The 24,743-nt window shown below is 31.8% G+C and overlaps 1 protein-coding gene across 8 annotated transcripts in view; it reads left to right on the forward strand.

The window, feature by feature from the left end:
- Pdp1 (PAR bZIP family member Pdp1) overlaps positions 1-24,743 on the forward strand; it is a 130,061-nt gene that overhangs the window by 37,793 nt on the left and 67,525 nt on the right. For 4 of the 8 annotated variants that reach the window (XM_088256850.1, XM_088256853.1, XM_088256851.1 and 1 more), the window contains exon 1: positions 10,472-10,728. The exons of the other annotated variants lie outside the window; for them this stretch is intronic. In XM_088256850.1, the coding sequence (XP_088112976.1) occupies positions 10,611-10,728 (118 nt within the window). In that variant the 5' untranslated portion in view covers positions 10,472-10,610. Of the gene's footprint in view, positions 1-10,471; positions 10,729-24,743 lie in introns of those variants that run through there. 8 annotated transcript variants of the gene reach the window in all.

Consider the following 24,743-nt stretch of genomic DNA (forward strand, 5'->3'; position numbering starts at 1 on the left):
AATTTTAAATGTTGACTCGTCCAAGAAGCAGACCTGTAATGTATTACCATAATTGCAAAAATACATATATTTTTTAATTTCTTAATTTATTATATGAATACAAGCCATAAATATTCGAATCCAGTCCAAAACAGTTACATTCCGGTGTTCTTTGGCCCATAGGAGTCGTTTTTTCTTCATGCCTCAGTCAGGCGTAGTTTTTTGGTTGGACGTCGACCCATTAGATTTACTTCAACTAACCGTCTCTGAACTGTCCTTTTGGATACGTTGATTCCTTCATCGTTTATCAACAGAAATGAACAATAATTAGACAATCAACATACTTTTTACGATTTTGGAAATAGATGTCCCTGATTTTATGGGCACCACGCGGAGTTGTGATGCTTTTTCTGCCTTTTTTTCCGACGCGGGCTGATTCTAGATGCAGGTTTTTATCAATTTTTCTTTATATCCGATGGACTCCTGACTTCAAAACATCTGTAAGTGCTTCTATTTCTCTCTGGAAATATGTGAAATGAAGTAGTAAGGTTATAACTTCCCAACATTTTCTCGGAGATATGTTTGAAGACTTGCCCATACTTAAATTGAGAATATTATGGTTCAGTTCAAACTAAATTGAATTTTATTTAAAAATTTATTGAAATTAACGTATTGAATTAGCAAAACTTATATATTATTAATCAACACTTACGTTTTTATGGTCTTAAACTCAAAAAACTTACACAAAAATGGTTTTAAAAAATATTAACTGGGCTCACACCAATATCATTTTTCACTAATCAACATCCAAATGAAAAAAAACTTACTTTTTTGGTATTTCACAGTATCGATACATCTTCATTACAATAATTATGATACCAGCAACAAAAATACATAAGAAGAAATAATCATAACTAATTAATTTGACCAAAAAATTCATTTAAACTTGAAAATTACAAAAAAGTACAAGTGTCCCTAATAATTTGGCCACCCACTGTATATATATATATATATATATATATATATATATATATATATATATATATATATATAAATATATATGTATATATATAAATATATATATATATATATATATATATATATATATATATATATATATATATATATATATATATATATATATATATATATATATATATATATATATATATATATATATATATATATATACATATATATATATATATATATATATATATATATATATATATATATATATATATATATATATATATATATATATGTATATATATATATATATATATATATATATATATATATATATATATGTATATATTACTCTAACCCCACTCCATCCTAATTACGCAAATTTGTTATTCCCAGTTTTGAAATTTTCGAATACACAGAAAAATTCAAACGTAATGACAAATGGATATGACATGTATTACATCACAGTGGCCCAGGACGTCCCTACCGTTTGAAGAGGGAATTGTGACGCAACTTGAAAGTGTCTCAGGCAGAGGCGCATCTGAATGGTTTACCTGTTGTATACGACGGACCTACGTAGGTACGGGTTGCCAGGCACTTCGTTACAAGGGGTAGGGGAATAATATGTCGGTATTATTTATCGGATCTAAATGGGAAGTGGAATAACTATGCGAATTTTTACTTTCAACCCTTAGAGTGCGAATCGTCGATAGATCGACTCTCTATTAATGCGTATAAAGTGCGGTGCGTCGGAATACCGACTATTGCGCGATTTGGTTAAGGTATCGACCTGTACGGACTTGTCTTAGTAACATTTATAAATAACCAGTTAAAATCATTTTGCTGTGAATTAAACATTGATTTTTTTAAGTAAAAGTTTTTTATTTCTACCTACAAAATGTCAAATTCGTCAAGTAGTGATGATGAAAAGCAATTAGCAATATAAAATAAGCTCAGCACCATAAGGGTTAAATTGTGTTTTGTTGAGTTTAACGATACTTCGCTGCGTTTTTAAATAGATTTTAATGACATGGGTTACAAAACAACGGTTATGTTCAAGATACAAAATATTAATTTTAATGAAAGAAGGTATGAAGGTACAGGGGGTGTTTATTGATTGGACTAAGATCTTTGTCATGGTTCACTAAATATATTGCTGTTAATAACACTAATGAAATTAAATGATATAATTTCCTGTTTTTGCAGAAATAACACTTCCGTTGTTTTCCATCATATCCGCCTGCGGACAATGTATAAGGCAACGGGTCGACCAGTTCGCCAATTATGGTAGATATCCCTGGTGTAAGAGTGGACGCAATTTTATAGGATACAGGTGAAGTGTATCTGTAACGAAATAAGAAATCTCCACACGATTTCCAACAATGCCAGATAAGACGTTAGGCGTTACTTAATGGCGAGTGATCACTTTATACACGTGTAACATTCACCAATTTTACCCATATTTGACAACCGCACTACTAAATTTTCTGCACTCCTAGACATATTGATCAAACTCGTGACACAGTTCATGTATGTTTACTACTTACATTTGTGTTGGTATAAGGAAAGCATTTATTTATATGTAAGGTCCGAATCTTGAATTAAATTCACATACTTGACCCCCGCCTGAAAACATGATTTTATTTTCTATGTAGCTTATAATTTGACCAGCTATATTATTTTTTAACATTTTGAGTGTGTCCAAATACTTGTTAACAAATCTGAGATCTCCGCTTAGGAGTTATTATACACATTTTTAGACATCTCAACATAGATAAAGAAGACTATAGAAGTCTGGGCAACCTAAGCTCTGTCAATGCTCAGAATTCCATATTCTTCTTTATCTGTGTTGGGATGTCAAATATGAAAACAGATTTATGAAATAACTCTTAAGCGGAGATTTGTGAACATGTATTTGGACACACTCAAAATGTTGTAAATTATAATACATCATCTAATTCAACCACAAGCTCGTCCGATCGGATATTCCCGGTGGAGAGGATACTCGTATACAAATCGTAGGTGGTACATTTCGTGCGATATTGATGGAATGAGATAAAGGTATCTCCTCTGAAATGCGCTAAATTAGACTGAAATGAAATGGAAACACGTCATTTGAATAGATATTTCCCAAGCGATCCTTTTCATTTCCCTTATTAAAATGGATTCTATAAATATTTATAGTATCGCTAGATATTTTGCAATGAGGCTTTGTATATTAGCAATTTAACATTTAAAGCAATAAGTAGTTTGCTTTTAACCACTTAATTCTTGGTACTATTTTCTAAGCCAGTTTCGACAAATACCTTGTCTTCTTCAAGAATGGATACTAAACTTAGCACATAGAAATATTCATAGTTACGTTAGTAGGCGGCATAAAGATGACGTTGGTTAGGTAAGGTTTTTGTGATATACACAGACACATACATACATACATACACACACACACACACACACACACACACACACACACACACACACACACACACACACACACATTTGTTCATTGTTTCTTTGATATATCATGTAGGTGTGTACGTTTAGTCATAAAACAAACCCTGAAGAGGGCAACTGGTTGTTGCCGAAACTAGTTCGTTTTTAATAAAAATATGAGTGGATCAAAAAATAAAGTCATTTTATTTCTCCAAAAGAAAATGTTTAACACACATCGCTCACTCCTTTCAACAACGTCATTTATCAAAAAACTTGATTTTTCAGGAGATCGTTTTTAAAGTTTAAAAATATAATGAAATGTATTTCAAATAAATATCAAGCCACTTATTGAACTTTTTACTGTGCAACAGAATTTTTTTGGTAAAACCTGAATATTTTTTCTCTATTTGAAAAATATATGTAGTAAGTATATTTGAAAAAAAATAATTAAACAATATCTTTTCTTCAAATTGCAAAAAAAACACTTTCGCCCGGTAGCGGGTAAATATTATGTTAAAAATATGCCTCTTTCTCTGGGATATAGTACATTTTCTGGGCATTCCGAAAACATGTACAACTGAAAATTGACGATTTTTGAAATACGATGTTAAAAGGAGTGAGCGACATGACTAACTCGATCGTCACTATAAGGCTGAGTAATCGGTCCAGCGCTCCAGATTCATGCATATAATGTAATATGTCCGATAGGTTACTGAGAACGACTGCGAGCTCAAGGTGAAGGATATCACTAATTGGAGTAGGAACATTCAGTTGGAAAAGGAGAATCACAGTTATGTTACGTACTACTCGTATAAACTGTGCTCTGCTAATACGTAGGTATGAGTCGCTTGAGGATAATGGATGTATCACTTAAACTGGGGTCAATTCAATCGTACTTTATACCTAAATATGTTGACAAGTATGCACTTATATTTCCTTTTTGTTCTTACTGACGTAAATAAATGATTAAAAAAAATATATTAAGTAGTAGGTACACATTTTGTAGACCATCGTCAACTGGATTACAATGTCGTTTACATAATATTTTTCTGAAATTGGATAACTCAAGATCAATCACGATAATAATAATCATTTAATACGATTTTACAAAAAGAGAGAGAATTATCGGGGAAATATGTTATTAGTTTTGTCAACGAATTCCTAGTAATTACAGTCAAATAATTGTGTTATATCTACTTATGGTTGATTCCCGCTTCAACGGATTGCGTTAAATCATTTTGGCATAACTCTAGTTAATAATTACTAAATATCTTTTGTCACAATCAAATCGTTACGTCAGAAAGTATCCGATACTTTTTTCTCTCTCTAAAACTAATAAACAGCGAATGATAAATATTCCCTACATACAATAATATGGTCCATTCATTAACAATACGGTAACTTCATCGTCAATACATGGAAGTAAGGTCACTCCTTCTCTTTACATTTTTGGGGAACTAGCTTACTTACTCATCCATATCTGCTATTTATCTGGAGTCTATGGAGTCCACAAACAGCCTCCAGGCTCTTCTGTTGAATGCAAGCTCACTTGCATCTTCCAAAGCCATGTATGCTTCGCAAAGCTCAAGCGAGAACTGCCGACAGATCGTCAGCAGTGGATGTTTGGCGGCGACCCTCGTGTCTTACGAAAGGGACAAGCTTGAGAGGCAAGGGAGGATGCGATATACATGTCCTAACCAACTAAATAACCCTTTCTTGCCTACTGTTGTGACCATTACTTATCTTGGTGAAGAACGTGGTGAAGAACTTGGTGAAGAACGTGATATTACTTAGTATTATCACGTTCTTCACCAAGTCAAACCACCGCATGTTTAAAATACGCTACGCTATTGGTTTTTGGATTGGATCATTTAAAGCTCAAAAATTGGACCTCGAAGACTTTAGCTGTAAAGAAATATAAACCGATAAAAATTGACAAATACCATTCCATATTTTATATATTAAAAGCATTGTTACCTTTGTGGTATGGTAATATAACACTCCTTATCATTCATCGATCACTTTGTGTAATAAGTAGGGTAGACTGGGTACGGTTGAAACAATTTTGCTTATATTGTCCATAGAATTGTTCTTAACAAGTCAAGCGATGATGAAGATGCATTAAATACAAGAGTGTGTTTCTGTCTACTAATGGGAAGAATTATTTCAGTACCCGGTGTGTTATTTTTAGTGGCAGATCAAATTTAAAAAATATATCCGATTTGTTTCAACCGTCCCCATACCAGGGGCAGTTGAAACAGTGATTGAGGTCAGTTGAAACACACGCAAATAAATCAATATTTAATATTGTAAGACGTTTTATTCATTATTTATTTTTGTTTAATAAATAATTTTGGCACCGCATGACAATATTAATCAGTCTACAGATATGTAATGAACAAAAACAACTAAAAACAATGGCATTTAAAAAAAAAACAAATCGAACGAAAATAATCTGTGAATAAACTAAAAGGAAACACTTCTTTCATTTTGATTAGTCATAAATCAAGCGAAAATCTAGCTTTGGGATCATTCCGAGTCGCAATTGTGGCAAACATAGCTAAGACCACCTTTTGTGCAGTCTTCTTGAGTCCAAAGTTTACAAGTGGTGCACTGTATCCACTTTTCACCGGATTTGCTCTCTGAATACAGTGACAGACAAACAAGACAATAGCACTCGTCCTCTTCTGATGATGATTCCTGTTGCGTATTTTGATTATTTTTCCTTTAACGATCCTTCTACTTTTTCCTCCATCCAATCTTTTCTTGACTTACTTAGTTTTCATCCGTTTCAACCTTATTTCATGTTCCTTTCTTATCTCTTCTTTCTCTGTTTTTTTTAGTTGCAAGTATTTTGCAAGCTCCTGCTCCTGCTCTTTATTTAAAACTTCGTTGTGGGGTTCATATCCCATTTTCTTCTTCACCAGATGCATCTCGCTTTCGTATATATCTAATGAGCGAACAGTGGTTTAATCCATGCTTCTCCGCCGCTTTTCGCAGTGAATCTCCTGCTTTAACCTCCTAACCTCCTCATAAGCGTATGTATACCTCGACAAGTCGACCTCCCCCCTCGAAGTCTTTCTTGCGCGTACTCTCGGCATCTAGAAAACAGGAAAACTGAAAAAATATGTTGTTTCAACCGTACCCACAAAAAATGTTTCAACCGTCCCCAACCCTTCCTTAAGGTGGAAAACAGAAAATAGTAATGTTAAAAATAATGGCACATTAAAACTAATCACTATATCGTGTTCTACAAGCTTCATTTCAAACACGAAATCATACTCAATAATATCGTTTCAATAGAAACCGTAATAAAAGGAAAATTATCAGAACAAAAATACTTACTTTTGGTTATCAAAATACAATAGGACCTCCTACAAGCAACTGCACCGTGCGGCGAGCGATGCAACACTGATATTCGTGTTTGAACTTGTTGTCCGCTTTGTTCGTTCCTTGGACCCTTCACCCTACCGCATACGGTTTGCAAGATATTTGCTCTGTTTCAACCGTCCTTTGTTTCAACCGTACCCAGTCTACCCTACCACCTTTGTGGTATGGTAATATAACAATCCCCTTATCATTCATCAATGTATTCAATGCATCATTCGTAATAAGTACCACTCTTAGACAAGTCAATCCGAACAATATTGATGTTTCCCCATATTGGTGTATTGCGCAATATTATATACAGAAGGCACAATATTTTTCGCACTGTATAATACATATGTATATATTTATTTTAATGATTCCATTACTTATGTTATACAACTTATTTTAAATATAACCTACATTCATAAAAGATTTTTGTTGCAAACCGGTCCGTAGGTGATCAATATTATTGTACATCAAATGTATGTATGTATGTATGTATGTATTTTAAAATATTCATATTCCACTAATAAAATTACTTATTTAAATTATTTAAAGAAAATAAACGCTTGTATAATAACTCTTTAGGGGATGTTATGTTAATAATCAATCCGTTAAGGGTACGTTATGACCGTAGTGGTATTCATCCGAAACCCTCAACCTTCTCGGGGATAAATGACTGTAATAAAAATTATATTATTTTTTGACATCTCGACAAAGATTAAGAAGAATATGATAAGTCTGGGCATTTACGGGACTCACGATCGTCATAGGCTGGTTTAAGTGATCACTTTACATACGTGTAATATTTACCAATTCTACCCAAGATTGACAACTACGCTACTCAAATATATACTTGGAAGCTCTGTATATATATGATCCAATTTCGAAATATTGTACTTGAATCACTAGAATTTTTACTAGAGACATCATTGGTGAGATAAAGAACCTTTTTTTATTGAGCAGAAACTCTTATATGTGAAAAATAACTCCTATAATTGGAGATAATCCAAAATTGTATTTGGACACTAAAAATGTTGGCAATAAAAATTGTTACCGTCCAGAAAAATTGAAAAAATCTCATGTCATAATAATAAAAAATAGGTGCAAACTAAAATGTGCACTGCAACTCATTTGAGCATGGGCGAAGGTAAAACAATATATTTTGGCAATACTTTTAGCAGGAATCTTTCGTCATACAAAAAAAATACAGAATGCTAAAAATGAGAAAAAAGTGGTTTTATTGGTTTATTACATAGTTTATTTAGCTCCTTGGTCCATAATTTATCACTTAGCCGGTGAATCGGTGAATAGGTCAGCGTTTGTGAACGAGATTCACTCTGAATTGGGATTCGATCACTTTATTGATGTGAATGAACGGGTCATTGAGATCCGTTTGTAAACGAACGATCCGCGTCTAATTCACGAAACGTCTCTACGTGAACATCGTATTCTACCATATTGTAATCATTAATTCCGCTACGACTTGGTGTAGATCTGCCATTAATGAGTACTTGCGTTTTATTACATGCAACGTCAGATTTGATCACTTATTGTATCTTTTATTTTATCTGTCATACATTTTAATTAAAAAAAATAAAAATAATTGTCGGTGAGATAGTAAGGTTATTTTTGCTGTTGTATTATTTTGCAATAGAACATAATTAAACATATCTTGTTTTTGTGATATACTTATTTTAAATTTACTTTATTGAATAGCATCATGATTTAAATATATTTAAAAAAATCACTTGTATAAGACCATGTTTGTGAGTATATTAATAAATAAACAACTGTTTTCGAAAACTACAGATGTTCTCGAAACTAGTCGTGTTTAACTTATTAAACTCAAAAAGCTTAAAGAAGCTTTTTGTTTTATTTATTTTTTTATTTCATATTGTTCAGTTTCATTATTCTACTTTTTAATAATGGATTTATTTTTGTTAATTGATTGTAATTTTATCATTGAAAATTGTGATTTCAACGTTCAAAATAGAGATATTTCATTTACCTACTTATTTAGTAGGTAAACGAAATATCTATCTACATATGTCCCATTTAAAAAACCCAGATTAAAGAAAAAATAATGTGTTATGTTTTCATAGACTTCAAATTAAACACCAAGCGCTTTCGCTGAGAATGACAGAATGATGAGATATGTAATTTAAAAAAGACTTTTTTCTCTGCTAGTTTGTAGGAGGTACTAAACGTAATAAATATTTGGCATTTTGGATTTACGACTTTTTTTAATACATACAATGACAATATATTTTTAAAAGGAATAACCCCCAAAGCCTCTACTTTAAGGAGCTTGTCTGCACGTAGGATGTAAGGATAGGGAAGGTAAATGAGAAATATAAATCACAAACACTTAGACCAATTGCAAATAAAAATTTCTTGAATTTACTATCGAACCCCCGACGCCAGTTCCGCAATCGAGCGTATACCCAACTACGCCACGTCGCCTGTCGTTTAATTTTTAGCCATTTATCAGAGATTAAAATAATAAAGTTGGGTTTAACAAGTAAAACTAAAAATACAAATTATTTGAACGATGAATTCTATTATTATTTAGTATTTTTTTTTTTAAATGGAATTTTAAATAATCGGAATAAAACAAACTATTAAATTGCGACAAATGTTACGATGTTACCAATCTTGCTGGTCAATAAGTAAAAAATAATCAAACAAACAATTAAAATGCTGGTCAATAAGTAAAAAAATAATAAAACAAACAATTAAAATGCTGGTCAATAAGTAAAACGTCTGAGACATCACTACCTGTCATTAGAATCCTGTCAAATCTCATCCTTTAGCTTTTTTCCTCTACATTCTTCCCAAAAATACATTGTTCCTTTGCCTTCATTATTATCATCAATTTGTTATTTTCATACATATATAATAAAATATAAAGTAGTTGCATAATGAATACAGCAGTAATTTGTAACTTGTGATTTTTAATGTTCAAGCACTATCTACCTTCTGATTGCAAACAGACTGACCGGAGCATTTCGTCGTAACGTAACATTCGCAGCGAGCATCGGATGGAGCACTCGGAACGAGCGGCGAGCAGCTCGGCTCGCTGAACTGACTATACGAATGCTCGCATCGTAACGTGTTACGTTACGACGAAATGACCCCGGTCAGTCCCCACCTTTAGGTATCAAACTTTTTGACCAATATCACTAGTCTATTTTTGGTGGGTTGAAAGATATTGCTTTTTAGCAATAAGCCCGCCAATACACATATTTATTTTCTGTGCACGAATATAAAAAAAACAACCTTGCTGGTTAAAAAGCAAAAAATGGTAATTAATATTAATATATAACCACTCACCTAGAATTTTATGTCTACCGGTTTCGAGACGTACCCGTCTCTTCGTCAGGACAATCACTACCACAGCATGCAAACAATACTACCCATCACTACCATAGCACACCATTCATACACTTAAAATAACACAAAATGTATGCGATTTTGGTCGACCCAAAGACAAACATGCGCTAGGGGTTGTAGAACAAATATGTATTAAGAGGCATATTAAAAAATATAAAAGTAAAAATGTCTAACCACAAAGTAAATGATTTAAGTATCAATGATATTGAGAGTAAAAAAATATGATGTTTCGAGTCGTGGTTCCTTCGTACGTAGCGCGCGGCTATCGGGCAGTGGAGGGGGTGGTGGCTGTGGCGCGCTCGGAGGCTCCGGCGCGCCAGTCGCCAGTGCACGTCGAGCGGCCGTCGCTTCCAGTCGTCCCTCCTGCAGGTCCCGTGCCCGCCCCGCACCACGTATCAGTGTAGTGAGTTTTGCCAGTGCGATCCCCCGGGGCATGCGCCGCTCCCGGTGCTAGGACAGGAGACATGGAGTACCAGCACGGGGCCCCCCTGGGCCCCCCCGCGCCGCCGCCGCCGCCCCAGCCCGCCATGCCCACGGCCGACCAGTACCACCAGTTCTGGAGGCAGCATGCCTACATCAACGGTCAGCTAAGAGGCAACTTTCGCCCGAATCTTTATACCGAATTCGTGAACATACGTTGGCTTTCCATCAACTGGCCAACCTTTAGCGCTTATTTTTCCTTCGATATTATCGAGGTGTTTTTTTGTTGTCGATGATGAAACACACTAGGCCAAAGTCAAATTCGTGAAAATTAGTGGCGAATAGTTTTAAAAACAACAATCTTCTCTTTTTTCAGTCCTACTCAAAATAAAACAAAACCGTTTTTGAAACTCGATATATATATATATATATATATATATATATATATATATATATATATATATATATATATATATATATATGTGTGTGTGTGTGTGTGTGTGTGTGTGTGTGTGTGTGTGTGTGTGTTTGTGTGTATTTTTTCTCATTAATGTAACATATAAACAAGTAGATAAAAACATGTGAGTAATTCAACGTTTTCATGTATTGTAACGAATACAAAGTGATTTATTTAAATTACAAGAAATTTCCGCCTTCAACGATATTAAATTGATAAATGTACGTTATTCGTTCAATTTTTATCGCATTTATTCGAACTTAAAAAAATACTTGTTATATCTATTATCGGTTTCCATAATTACGAGTATAATCGTGTGATTCTAATTTCCTTCCACATCCGCGGTATCCCGTGTACCGAGGGGAGTTTTACGTATAATTTATTTTCATATCTGATTTGTATATTAATCGCTTTGTAATTATCCGCAGAGTGCATATTACATGTAATAAGGTGCACGGGTATATATTTATAATTATTTTAGTTGTTAGTATATATATATATATATATATATATATATATATATATATATATATATATATATATATATATATATATATATATATATATATATATATATATATATATATATATATATATATATATATATATATATATATATATATATATATATATATATATATATATATATATATATATACATATATATATATATTTATATATATATATATATATATATATATATATATATATATATATATATATATATATATATATATATTATATATATATATATATATATATATATATATATACATATATATATATATATTTATATATATATATATATATATATATATATATATATATATATATATATATATATATATATATATATATATATATATATATTCCTGGTCGAAAAGCGTTTTCTATCTTTCTCTTTTCAATTTATTTCTGATTTAAATCCGTCGGCATGTTTAATGTGATGTTAATTTTGGAGGGACAAACAAAATAATGCATTTTTAATAATTAGTTAAAAGATTCACCGACCGATAGTTACAAACCACTGGATCGGAACAACATGGGCCATCGTAAGCGCAGTCGAAACCAAAAGAAAGTAAACTTGTTTAGAAAAGATTATGGGGCAAAATTCAGATGGGACTTTCACTTTTCGGGCTGACTAATGAACGCAATGGGTATAGATTGAACCGTTTGGTGTAAAGTTGAATCGATCGCACATATCGCTCACTCCTTTCAAGAACGTCATAAATCAAAAATCATCAATTTTCAGTTGTGCGTGTTTTCGGCATGCCCAGAAAATGTACTATATTCCAGCAAAAGAGGCATATTTTTAACTTAATATTTACCCGCTACAGGGCAGAAAGTGTTGTTTTTGCATTTCGAAGAAAAGGTATTGTTTAATTATTTTTTTAAATAAACGAAATATTTTTCAAATGGAGAAAAACTTCAGGTTTTATTTAAAAAGATCTGTTGCACAGTAAAAAGTTCAGTAAGTGGCTTGATGTTTATTTATAATACATTGTATTATATTTTCAAACTTTAAAACGTTCTCCTGAAAAATCAATTTTTTGATTTATGACGTTCTTGAAAGGAGTGAGCGATATAATCTAAGCGTCTTATACGGTATACTTGTTGCTTTATTTTACGCATTAAATACTCGTATATAAAGATTAAAAGCAGAAGAAGAATACATAGTTTATTACGGATTATACTGCAGCAATGTCATTTTTGCAAACGGTCATGAGAGTCGATGAGGTGACTTGCCCCTCATTTTTACCAAATGGTGCACAAGGCACTGCATGCGGATGAAAGGTTGATCTTTGATTATATGAAGGCAAGGCGATCAGTCTCAAGCTTCAGGTGCCAATCCAAAGTAAATGTTTTGTCCCGTGTTCAAATCCCTCCTGGAAATCGAACTCGAGACCTCCAGTATGGTAGCTAAACTACACTATGTAGGTGGACAAGGTTGACTACTTACTGATTTCTTGAATATTTTTCGCAGATACTTTGTGGCACATTTTATAAACTTTATAAAGTAAAACAACTTTGCTTTTAACCACTTTTTTATTGATTACTTAATCAAGCCAATCCTGTAAATCTCATCCCAGTACTCAGCTTCATTTATGTTAAAATATCATTTAAGTTTTGAGAAAAAAAATCAAAATAAACATCAATAAATTATTAACAAACGATTTACGAATGAACAAACAAACTCTTAATAATTTTGGACAAAATCGCCTTAAAAAACTAGTGTATGGCGTTAGTTAATTATGTTACATAGCTGCTAGTAATTTTGCAGCGTAGAAAGGTGCATATCAACGGTCCTTTTTCCACACTATTCGTTGCTTTAAAAACGGTCCTTTTTGTGCATTTTATTAATGCATTTTCAATTCGCGGTGGCCCACTCAAAGTAGGTTTATTTATTTATTGAACAGTTTCAATATTTACTATTTATTATCCGCGGAAAAATAATGGGGATAATTAAAAATATTCATCCTTTCATATATGTAATTCAAATATAATATGGTGTAATGTGGTCAAATCTAATAAATAACAAATAACTACAGATCCTTATATGCCAACCACTTAAAAATGTATTTTTATTCTATTCTATTTTATTTATTTATTTTTTCATTGTCATACATATAGTACACTCATATCTTTGTTGTATGTTCCTAGATGGATGGGCATAAAGATACGTAGATATAAGAAATGCGTTATATACCCTTAAAGTGAAAATAGTTTCCTTGAATTCATTTTTCAACTGGCGGAAACCGAACCCCCAGATTCGCTGTATATTCTACGATGCCTGATAAAGTTTCTTAAACCGTTTTGTAAAATATTTATTCTTGAACTAGGTTTCACATAATTTTGTTCTTATACGATATATAAAGTTTTTTTTTGCCAACGCGCTACTGAATAAGTATGTTTTCTTCTTTTTTTGGTAATAATCAAGGTTGAATTTTTACATTTATCAAAATATATTTATAACAACCCACACCAAAGAGGTTTATTTAAAGAGAAAGTGTTCTGCCTTGTAAAGCTATTTCAGAAATGGGATATGTGTATTATTGGTAACATGCATTTCTCATCGAATCCGTTTGGCATCCAAATTATTTTTATATTATATATTAAAATGGTATTTATAAAAAAAAAAAAAAACATTTTCAACTCCTTTTCGACTAATATTAAAGTTGAAATAATGTTGTCATATTTGAAATTTATCACGTAATATCTAGAAAACAATAAATTATTTACGGCGCGATTATTTTATTAGTCATGTAATTTTAAATTATCTTCGTATTCAATTCTGATAAAATTTTCTCATATGCATGTATTTGTATATCATATCTATTGTTTATGTAACAAATTGTTCACATTTCACGACAGTACTAGGTCTCATCAAAACGAAATTAACAATATATAGATTATATTGAAATATTTTTGAGTACGTTTCATACATTGATACTGAATATAGCCCCAGAGGGTTTGTTATCCTGATATATCATACATGCCTCACAGAGACGAAGTGAATTAATTCGTGAGAAAATAATGTGGAAGTCTTTGGGCATTTACAGGATTTATGACATACTGTCGGCTAACTTAAATGATCACTTTAAACCTTACGAAATGTTTATCTTTCTCTCTATATTTAAATATTGGATTTACAAATGTCCATTTATGTGCTATTTAGAAATAGCTCGATTCTAGTGGTTTTTTTTTCATTTTGTTATATTATTTTCCAATAATTCCAATAGTATATTATTTTGGTCCTTCTCCGTAGTGTAATGGTCAGCACGCTCGGCTACCGTTCTGGAGGTCCCGGGTTTGATTCCCAAGGGGGGTAAAATAAATATAAGTGATTTTTTTCACTTTAATATTTATTCAACATTACCCTGGACTGGTACCTGAAGCGGAAGGCTGATCACCTTTCCTTCATGTGTAAACGATCAAGATAACACTGCGTTTATATGACGCAGTGCCCTATACACCATTGGGTGCGGATAAGGGTTTTATTATTATTATTTTCCAATTATTCAATCAAAAGTTTCGAACAACCTCGTAAGCCCTGTAAATACCCAAAGATACCTTTATTCCCCTTCCCAAATATCCTTTGGGTCTGTGAGACATGAATTCATATAACTTCCATCCAAGCTTCCAAATACATTTACTCAATGCGAAACGTATTGAATTCATTACATTCCGATAATTTATATTTTCGGATGTTGTGTAATATTGAAGGTTTTAATTTGACATTTAATAATTATTTCTTACATATTCGACGTTTGCGAAATTTCGATAATGTTAAAATTCTATGTAGGCGTACCTTCATATATGAAAAGAAAAGAACGCAATCGAAAATTACGTACAGATTACAATTTACGCACTAGAAAATCACACGAAAGTTAGCATTCATGAATAAGCGCGAAAATATAATAGCTTTCTTCGTAATCCCGTTATCGGAGGACGCTTGATGATTTTTGGGAATGGTCACCGAAGTGTATAATATTCAAAAAGAAATTCTAAGTATTTATTAGAATTACTAAGTTTTCTTGAAAATATTTCGCAACGAAAGTATTGATCAAAGATAAGATTTGAAGGTGACCGTTGTCGAGACAGGCGGTTGTCAATTCGTCCGCGCGGATTAGAATATTTGTTCTTGTCAGTGTGAAGGGTGATGTTAAGATACGGAATATGCTCATAAACCGTTTCTACGTCACATCTCGTGAACGAACAGATATGCATATAACGATGTTTCATATGGACGAGATAACATTTTACAACTACATGTTATCAATTGAATATGAGTGAACTGGCAACGATGCTCAAATTAATATTATTTGATTGGTTTTATTTCTTGTACTGCCCAAACGTGTTCCACGTCGTCAAATAATAAACAAACCGCATAAATGTCATCAGAATAATTTAATTTATTAAAATTTCCTGATGTAGAAATATACACTTCTATGTGGAGAAGCGAAAATGTACAAATCATGTATTTTGGTATGACCAAAGGCCAGGTGATCAATTATATAAAGACAGTCATTATATATTTAATTAATATTTAACACATTCTGCACATTCTTGGAGTTTATACGTTGCAAACATATGTTGCTGTTCATTTAAAATTTGTTGCTTTTTATACCAATTTTATTTGAGTACTAGCTACAACTCGGCAACGTGTTGCTGTGGCTCAGTCAGTTAAAGAAAGAAAATAGGAAACACATTTCTAATATGGAATTTCACAATACTTGCGACGGGAATCTATCGAACAACAATGCAATCGAAAACATTGAAGATGCTAAGCGACAGTAGCTGTCAAGAACAACGCTGTCCCCATGAGCAATGTTTAGTATTCATGAGTTGCTGTTACGTCCAATAGATAGCGCTGCAATTGCTGTCAACAAGGCCTTTAAAAAATGATTTTTGAATTACCACATGTACACGTTGTACACTTGGAACACTTGGAACGTTATGTCAAAATATCAAAGCCAGCAACTTGGAACGTTATGTCAAAATATCAAAGCCAGCAACTTGGAACGTTATGTCAAAATATCAAAGCCAGCAACTTGGAACGTTATGTCAAAATATCAAAGCCAGCAACTTGGAACGTTATGTCAAAATATCAAAGCCAGCAACTTGGAACGTTATGTCAAAATATCAAAACAAATTTAGGAGATTTAAGATTTAGAAAAAACGGACATTTACGTACATCATTTTACATAGATATATTTGATTAGAATAATTTCGACTCTACATATTGACCCTTTCCTGTCGAAATAAAGATAACGCTAGTAAGGTAAATACCTTTTTGTTTTAATTAACAAAATAAATATATGTATCATCTTGGAGCGATCGAAGAATATACCGAGGATCGCTTGAAGTATACGAGTTTTTTACCCCACTGGTGTTAACGATATGTTGCAGGAAGATAGTCGGTAAAAATACAACGTGTATACGTATCCATTTACATCACACACTTTTTATGAAAATATTAACCTACCCGGATCTATGAGGGGGATTTAAAATGCCTCTAAAACAACGTTATTCTCGATAACATGAGAATCATTTAACGATTGATTGATATTTTTTGTTATATTTATAATAGTACTTTGCTATTTTTTGTTTTAAAATATTAAAAATGCTTGACGTTCAAGTTATTGTGCGCCTCCTTAATATTATATTACCCTAGACTGGTCCCTGAAGTGCAGGAGTGATCACCCTACCTTCGTGTACATACGAAGTGCAGTGTACATACTTCGTGTACATACGAAGTGCTTCGATACAGTGCCCTATGCACCACTGGGTGCGGATAAGGGTAAGAAAAATATAAATATTCTCGCGATTTACGATCATATACAGATACGTGATCCAATAGTCTAATGGTCCATTTCCCTCTCAGACATTTTACAATATATATTTCACTCTAACTGCTGCGCGCTACAAATGTGTGAAAGCGAGACAGCAATACGAATTACATTATTTTGATCATACACGCCAGGATTCGCATACTCAATCTGTATACTGCATGTCACACTTTCAATATTTCTATGAATACCGCTGGGGTTTTCAAATACCCCCCTTAAGAGCATCCGTAATTTTGAAATACCCTGGGTAAGGAAGGTTAATAAGATACTCAAATAAATGATACTGTATTCTAAGCCTACAATTTTGTATACATTGAGCTGACTTCACCAAAAATGATAAGGAAATCATTTACCCCTGATGCCGGATGATTTATATAACATACATATACCGTTTTATTTATCGCTGAATTTAAAACGTAAATATTTCTATCTTACTTATAACAATTATTATTAAACAATTCTAGAACGATTAAGATAATATTGATATAAGATTATTCTTTATTTGCATCCCTAAATATCAAACTCCACTCGTAATTTTTGTAGCCATGAGAGACCATACATGTTTATGTAATTCGGGAATTGCAAGAATTTTGTAAATAATATGTAAAAATTAAAAAGAGATATAATTTTTTTTTTCAAAATCTGACCGTTAATTTTTTATATCCTTTTTTTCTTAAAAAAGAGAAATATTTGTGTTTTATTATTTACACAAATATCTCAATTTGATATTATTTATGTGAGCCTAAGCGGCTTATTATTAGAAATAGGTATCAAATTCTGGTACAGTGGATTCGAACCGAGAAACTCTGAGTCCGCGACACTAACCACGGGACCATAACCCGACTTACACCTATAAAAGGTAAAATATTTTTTTGTGAAACATTTTCTAATAACCGCAATGGCAGCGCCATCTCTTGAACATAACAGCAATACACACAATACTAAACATTGTTCATGGCCGACAACGTGCTTTTTGACAGCTGACCAAATATTGTATACCTAAAACAATAACGGGATTAAACATATTCAAAATGTGTGCTTTCTCTTTTATTTATTTTCCATTTAACCAGGCTGAGACACAGCAACGCGTGGTGGTATAAAACTAATTTAAGAATAGGAAAAATGTATGTATAAAAAAATATTTAACGTCGATAAAATCCTCCCTTAACCAGAGCAGTATGCTACGTTAGAGAGGTGACTATTTTATGGTGGCTAGTCTATAATGTAAATATTTACGATTGCTAGTTACGATTACAATATGTAAATAAAAAAGGATTAAACTTTTTTACATTTCAAATAGACATTCATTGACGTCATCACCAGTTTACAAAATATGATTTCTGGAATTCGAATCATGAACCTTGCGGTACATATATTGTAACAGCAGCACATATGACAGGCTGGCAGATTTTTTTTATACCTTTCAAATATGAACATTGAGCCTAGGCTCTGATTCAATGTATCGCCAACTAGCTAATTTGCTGATTGATATTGGGTTATATATAAGTGCAAAAAGAATTTAGAAAAATCCTTTTGTAATATGGAATATACCTGACTGCAAAACTTTGTCCGGATTTGATATTTTAGACACATACGTATCGTCATGTATCGGTATCACGATGAAATGATAACCCGCCATAAAATATAATTTTTTCATGATTTTCAGTTTTATCTCGGGTCACCATACGAGTGTAAGATTGATAATGTGCCCGTGATAACTTTTCATTGTCCGGTAATTATTCATTCATATTTAAATAATTTTAGCTAAATGAAACGTTTTATGAGACAAAATATGAAACAAATTGATTCATAGCGGTATCGGACTCAGGATACTAGAGTAGCTATCCGTAACCTCAATGTCACAACTCGCGTAATCAGTTTTTATTTTTATTTATAATAAAGGAAACGCTAATGACAAAATTATAATATTATTAAATAGCCGAAATTAATAACCGACTTCTCCAAGATCTACTACTAGTGCTGACTCTTATCCGAACCGAATGGTTCATAGGGCATTGCGTCAAATTTATGTTACGTCTAGTTGATCGTTAATTATATGGAAGCTAGGTGATAAATCCTGCCCTTCAAGTTCCAGTCCAGGGTAATATTAAATAAATTTTACCTGGAAAAACACTTCGATTTATTTTGACCCCCCTGAGAATCGAACCCGAGACTTCCAGCATAGTATCCAAACGCGATATCAATTACATTATGGAGGCATTACCTTTAACTTACAATTAATTATATATTTATTACTCCACCTAAAATTTGGATTGCCGAAAAAGAACGTACAAGAATATCGCGTAAAGCAAAAACCTATTGTCATAAATGTTCACATGATAAATGCGTACACGGAAGAATGCGTCCACGCAATTGTGTACACAACAAGAAGCGGCTTACAGAAAATCCGCTCAAGGGATTGCATAAACGAAAACAGCTCCCATTCAAATTTTTTGTTGTAAAAAAATCGTAACTTTACTGTTCACATAGTATAAAAAGTGTTATACTATTATAAAAAAATGTATTTTATAACTATATGTCAGCCCTTTGATCACGTGATATTTTTTTCATAAAAGTACCAATTTTAATGATGTAGTAAGGTTTTTTTTTCATTTAAAAGTATTTTTCATCAAATTTAATATCATCTCTCTCCGGAATAAGCTTTTAAGCTCGCGGATTTAAGGTTTAGCCGAATGGTATTTTTTTACAAACTTGTCGATGCTTCTAAATTGGATTATACAAACACCTAAAATTCAGCATCCTGAGCATACATGAAATATTTTTCTCTAAGGAAATACATTTTCTAATGTACCGCGATTCAGATGTAAAATACTTTTTATAACAAAATTAGATAAGCTTTGAAAATATCTATTTAAATGTTTTATTATGTAATACGAATACAATTCGAATAGTTTTTACAATTCAACGAATACAATTCAAATAATTCAATTTAGTTTGTTAACATAACGATTTTTGTCAATATTGATATTATTTGTAAATTACGTTTAATTTTAAGAATGTAAACATTGAAGATAATAATTTCTCAACCCCAGAGTCATATTAACACAGAAATCTTGTTAAGTCACAGGTCTTCGATCTTACCTTCAATTGTCGTATTAAAAAACGATACATTTCCTTACTTTCATATATTGTTAAATTATTTCTTGTAAATATTCGCGCCAATAACAAAATCAAATATCAAACTGACGTTCCTTAAAGCAACCCATAAAGGCAAAGTATTAAGTGTAAGAAATTTAGTTATTTCACTATCGTTAAAGTTCACAAAAATTTTAATAACTTCATTAATTTAAAGGGCATGGATACACGTTTACATACTACATAGATAAATGAGTTTTAACTGAATATGGTAAGATACAGTTGTGGGGACTAGCCTAATATCTTGTTTTATATGGCCTTTTCATTAAAATGCATCATATTAACGGGATTTCTGAATATGGGAGTATATCCAAATAGAATTACAATTTAAAAAAGTATTTCTAATCATATGTATTGTCCGCCTCTATAGTGTAGTGGCAAGCACATCTGGCTACCATGCTTGGAGACCTGGGTGCGTTTCCAAGGGGAGTCAAAATACATGTTTTATTCACTCTAATATTTTTTTATAATGTTACACTAGCTTTTACCTGAAGTACAGGGCTGATCACTTTGCCTTTATATAATAAACGATTAAATAAATACCAAATTATGCACTTTTGGGTTTGCATATTAAATAAGTTAAACATGGAAATCTTCTTCCTCTTCCTGGCTACATCCCAGCTTATTGTCCTTGTAGACTGTTGGGGTCAGCTCTCCTCGTCCTCAGGTTATATGTCCTTCTGTCCTGGATAACGTCACCTAAAAATACTGGAAATGTAAGAAAATAAAATGTCAGAATTTTGTTTTTCAGTATTGTCTATTGCTTTGTTTTGTTGGGTTAGTTTAGTAAATTTCCAATGTTTTTTTCTTCTTCAAATGTGCTAATAATAATTTGTCTAGAACGGTCTCGTACACTTGTAGGTAGACTTATGGTACACGCGCTTGCGAGACTATGAAGCATGCGTAAGAAGAAGACAGAATCTATTATTCCAGAAAATTTCTAAATCGAATACGAAATTATTTTTATTTTTATTACGAACATGACATTGGTGTAATAGTCTGATCAAGGCCCCTGCGAGGTTGGCCGAAACGTTGGTAGAAGTGTTATTGGTATCGTGGTATTACTCGATGTAACCCTAGAAATAAATATGTTTAATTAACTATGACCGTGATAATTTTCATAAATATTCACGTGTTTGTAGGAGAATAAATGAAAAATGTTTGTATAGGAGTTTGTAAGACAATACTTGTAAAATAATCCCTAATAATTTGTAATGTTGATTTATCCCACCCCAATTCAACTAAAAATCGGTGCAAACGGATCCGACACGCCTCTTCTCTCCTTTACTTCCGCAATCCGGAAAATTTGGTACCGATTTAATAGACTCTCCTTCCCTTCGTTTAGTGGAGATCACGTATTTTACGAGTTTTACCGACATTCGTTTATCTTTCGGTCCGTCCAAGAAACACGCCGTATTCCTCTCTTCCTCTCTTCCTCTCATGTCAACTTCAAGCATGAAGGCTTCACACCCTATGCATACTCGTATATCCATTATATTTTCTTACATATTTTTCTAAATAATCCAAAAAATTATCAACTGTGTATACGAAAAATTCAGTCACTAAGTATATTAGTACTTTTTATGTTATATTATCACAAAAAAATACAAATATTTTTATTTATTCATAAAGAAATACTGCATATGTAAAAGTACAGAGATAATACTTTTGAGTAATTAAAAATTATAATTTTTGGGACAGTATTATGTAGGGTAACTACACTACAAATATTATAAATCAAAATTTATAGGAAAAAAGTAAAAAGATGGCAAGTAAGAAACAATATTGCATATAATAAAAAAATAGGTATCTATAGTATACTGAGATGTCAAAATTAGAATAAAATATAAATGAAGTGTTCGAGACGCAACTTTAAAGATATTTATGTAGTAAAAAGAACTGAAATATACAGAATAATAGTATAAAATAAACAAAAGTGCATTGAAAAAATGTGAAAAACATTTATATGTGAAAAAGCTACAAGCTCTAACATATTTATTTATCTATATTTTATCATGTACATGGTTACAATTTACTATTATTATTTTTTATTTACTATGATAATTTATTATGATTATTATTTAATAGTGTGCCCTCTCTGAGTTTTCCCGTACCAAGGGCATTTTTTAATGTTAATCAAATATTTATAAAAAATAATCGGTTTATACTTAGCAACATTCACTTTTCTTGTCATGCATAACTGAATTACAATAATTAAATTTTTACTAACTTGTTCAATTACATACGTCAGGAACGATTCTCATTTTCAATAAAAAAATAAGCTGCCACCTGTTGTTATTTTTATGTCAAGTATGTATTAGAACTGGAACCTTTATTTTATGTGAGATTCTTTCAGAATTATTTCCTTTACTAGGTAGGAGCTAATTGAATTACAAGAAAAAATTAAGACGAGTTATTTTATTAACAATATAATCAAACATTATACGCAAAATTCACTTCTAAAATATATTTTAGTATTCTCGATATTTTACGACGGACAATTTTTTGTCGTTAAAATATTCCACATCTATCTGATAGTTGCTTAGCATATGGTAATTTATGTAATGTCTCATTTAATGAATAATTGTAATTACAAAACTTTAGTATTATTTTGATATATTGAGTGCCATTTAATTTATTTCAATATTTCGTTAATACTTTTAACACACACACATTCCTTGGACAGCTAGACAGCCTTCAGAATAATATATGTGCCCATAAATGCGTTAAGTTAATCCGATTTTTTTATATCATATTTAATTGAAATAATTACATATTAGCTCTACTGGGGGGAATGTCAGAAATTGTAGTATCCGAGAATATGCGTATACGAGTGTATATCGCTCACTTGCTGCAAAACCGTCATATTTAATATTTAGCATATTTGAATGGGATGTTAGGTTATAAATTCTGATACAAGTACTAGGCAATCATAATAAAACTAGGCACAGAGAACAAACGGGCAGCATAGAACTGCTAGTCATTTTCAATTTCAATACGAAAATCCCTATAGTGCCTCGCGCATGTTCCGATTTTTATATTGAAACCTGGTAGATAAAGTTTGTGGTAGTTCTTAGCTTTAACCGGCTCTATATTCCCTGATATTCGTAATTTATTTATCAATTGTCTGTAATCATAACATAACTCATGGTATGTATAACAATACGATGTAATATTTGGGTGACGAGTTAGGGCACTGTATCGTATCGACTCAGTGTCTTCTTAATCGCCAATTAATTAATTAATTATTATACATGAAAGTAAGGTGATCAGTCCTGCGTTTCAGGTACCAGTTCAGTTACCAGTATATAAAATAAATATTTAAGTGATTTTTTTTCTTTAAATTAATCGTAATCCTCTATTTTTCTATAACGACATGTTACTTTAGCCATAAAACAAAAACAAAACAACAAAAAAATCAGATCATCAATCTATCGGCAAAAATAACTAATACAGGGTCATTTTGAACTGTGTCGTTGTTGTACCAGGTGACCGAAATGTAATACATTTTAATAGTAAGGTTACATTTTGTATGATAGAATATATTTTGATTGCGTAAAGTGTCCTTTAAAAGCGTATTTGGCATATTTGAGGTGCGATTCTCTATACATTCCGGCAATATTAAAATATGACAAAAAATAAAAAAAGAATTATTATTGTTACTTATGTAAATTATATTGTTTAGTATTTTAGGATTTTCTTAACTCTTTCGGGAGCTAGTTAAAAAAAGTATAAATTCTCTTTGAATGTGTCATGTATTTTTTTTCATTTTGCTTTTCACAATATATTATAATTACATGTACAAAAATGGCCTGTGTGTGGGTATACATTTTATTTTAGGTAATAATAAAGGGGACTGGCAAGAATAAAATCGATATCAGAAATAAAAGTAGATTAAACGTGCTAATTTTAACCACAAATATTTTATTTTAACAGAAAACAAAATATCAAAAGGTTAAAATTTATTAGTCAATCAATAACTTAAATACCTAAAACATTAGACATACTAATACAAGAGTTTCTGCTTAATAAAAGGTTCTTTACATCTCACCAATAGATGTCTCTCGTGAAGTTCTAGTGATTCAAGAACAAGGTTTCTAAATTGGTTCATATATATAGAACTTCCAAGAATTTGAGTAGTGTGGTTATCAATAATGGGTAGAATTGGTGAATGTTACACGTGTGTAAAGTGATCACTTAACCAGCCTATGACG

The sequence above is a fragment of the Brachycentrus maculatus genome, unplaced genomic scaffold (assembly GCF_059751285.1).
Source record: "Brachycentrus maculatus isolate JH-2025_06_01 unplaced genomic scaffold, ASM5975128v1 h1tg000068l, whole genome shotgun sequence".
Lineage (NCBI taxonomy): Eukaryota > Metazoa > Arthropoda > Insecta > Trichoptera > Brachycentridae > Brachycentrus > Brachycentrus maculatus.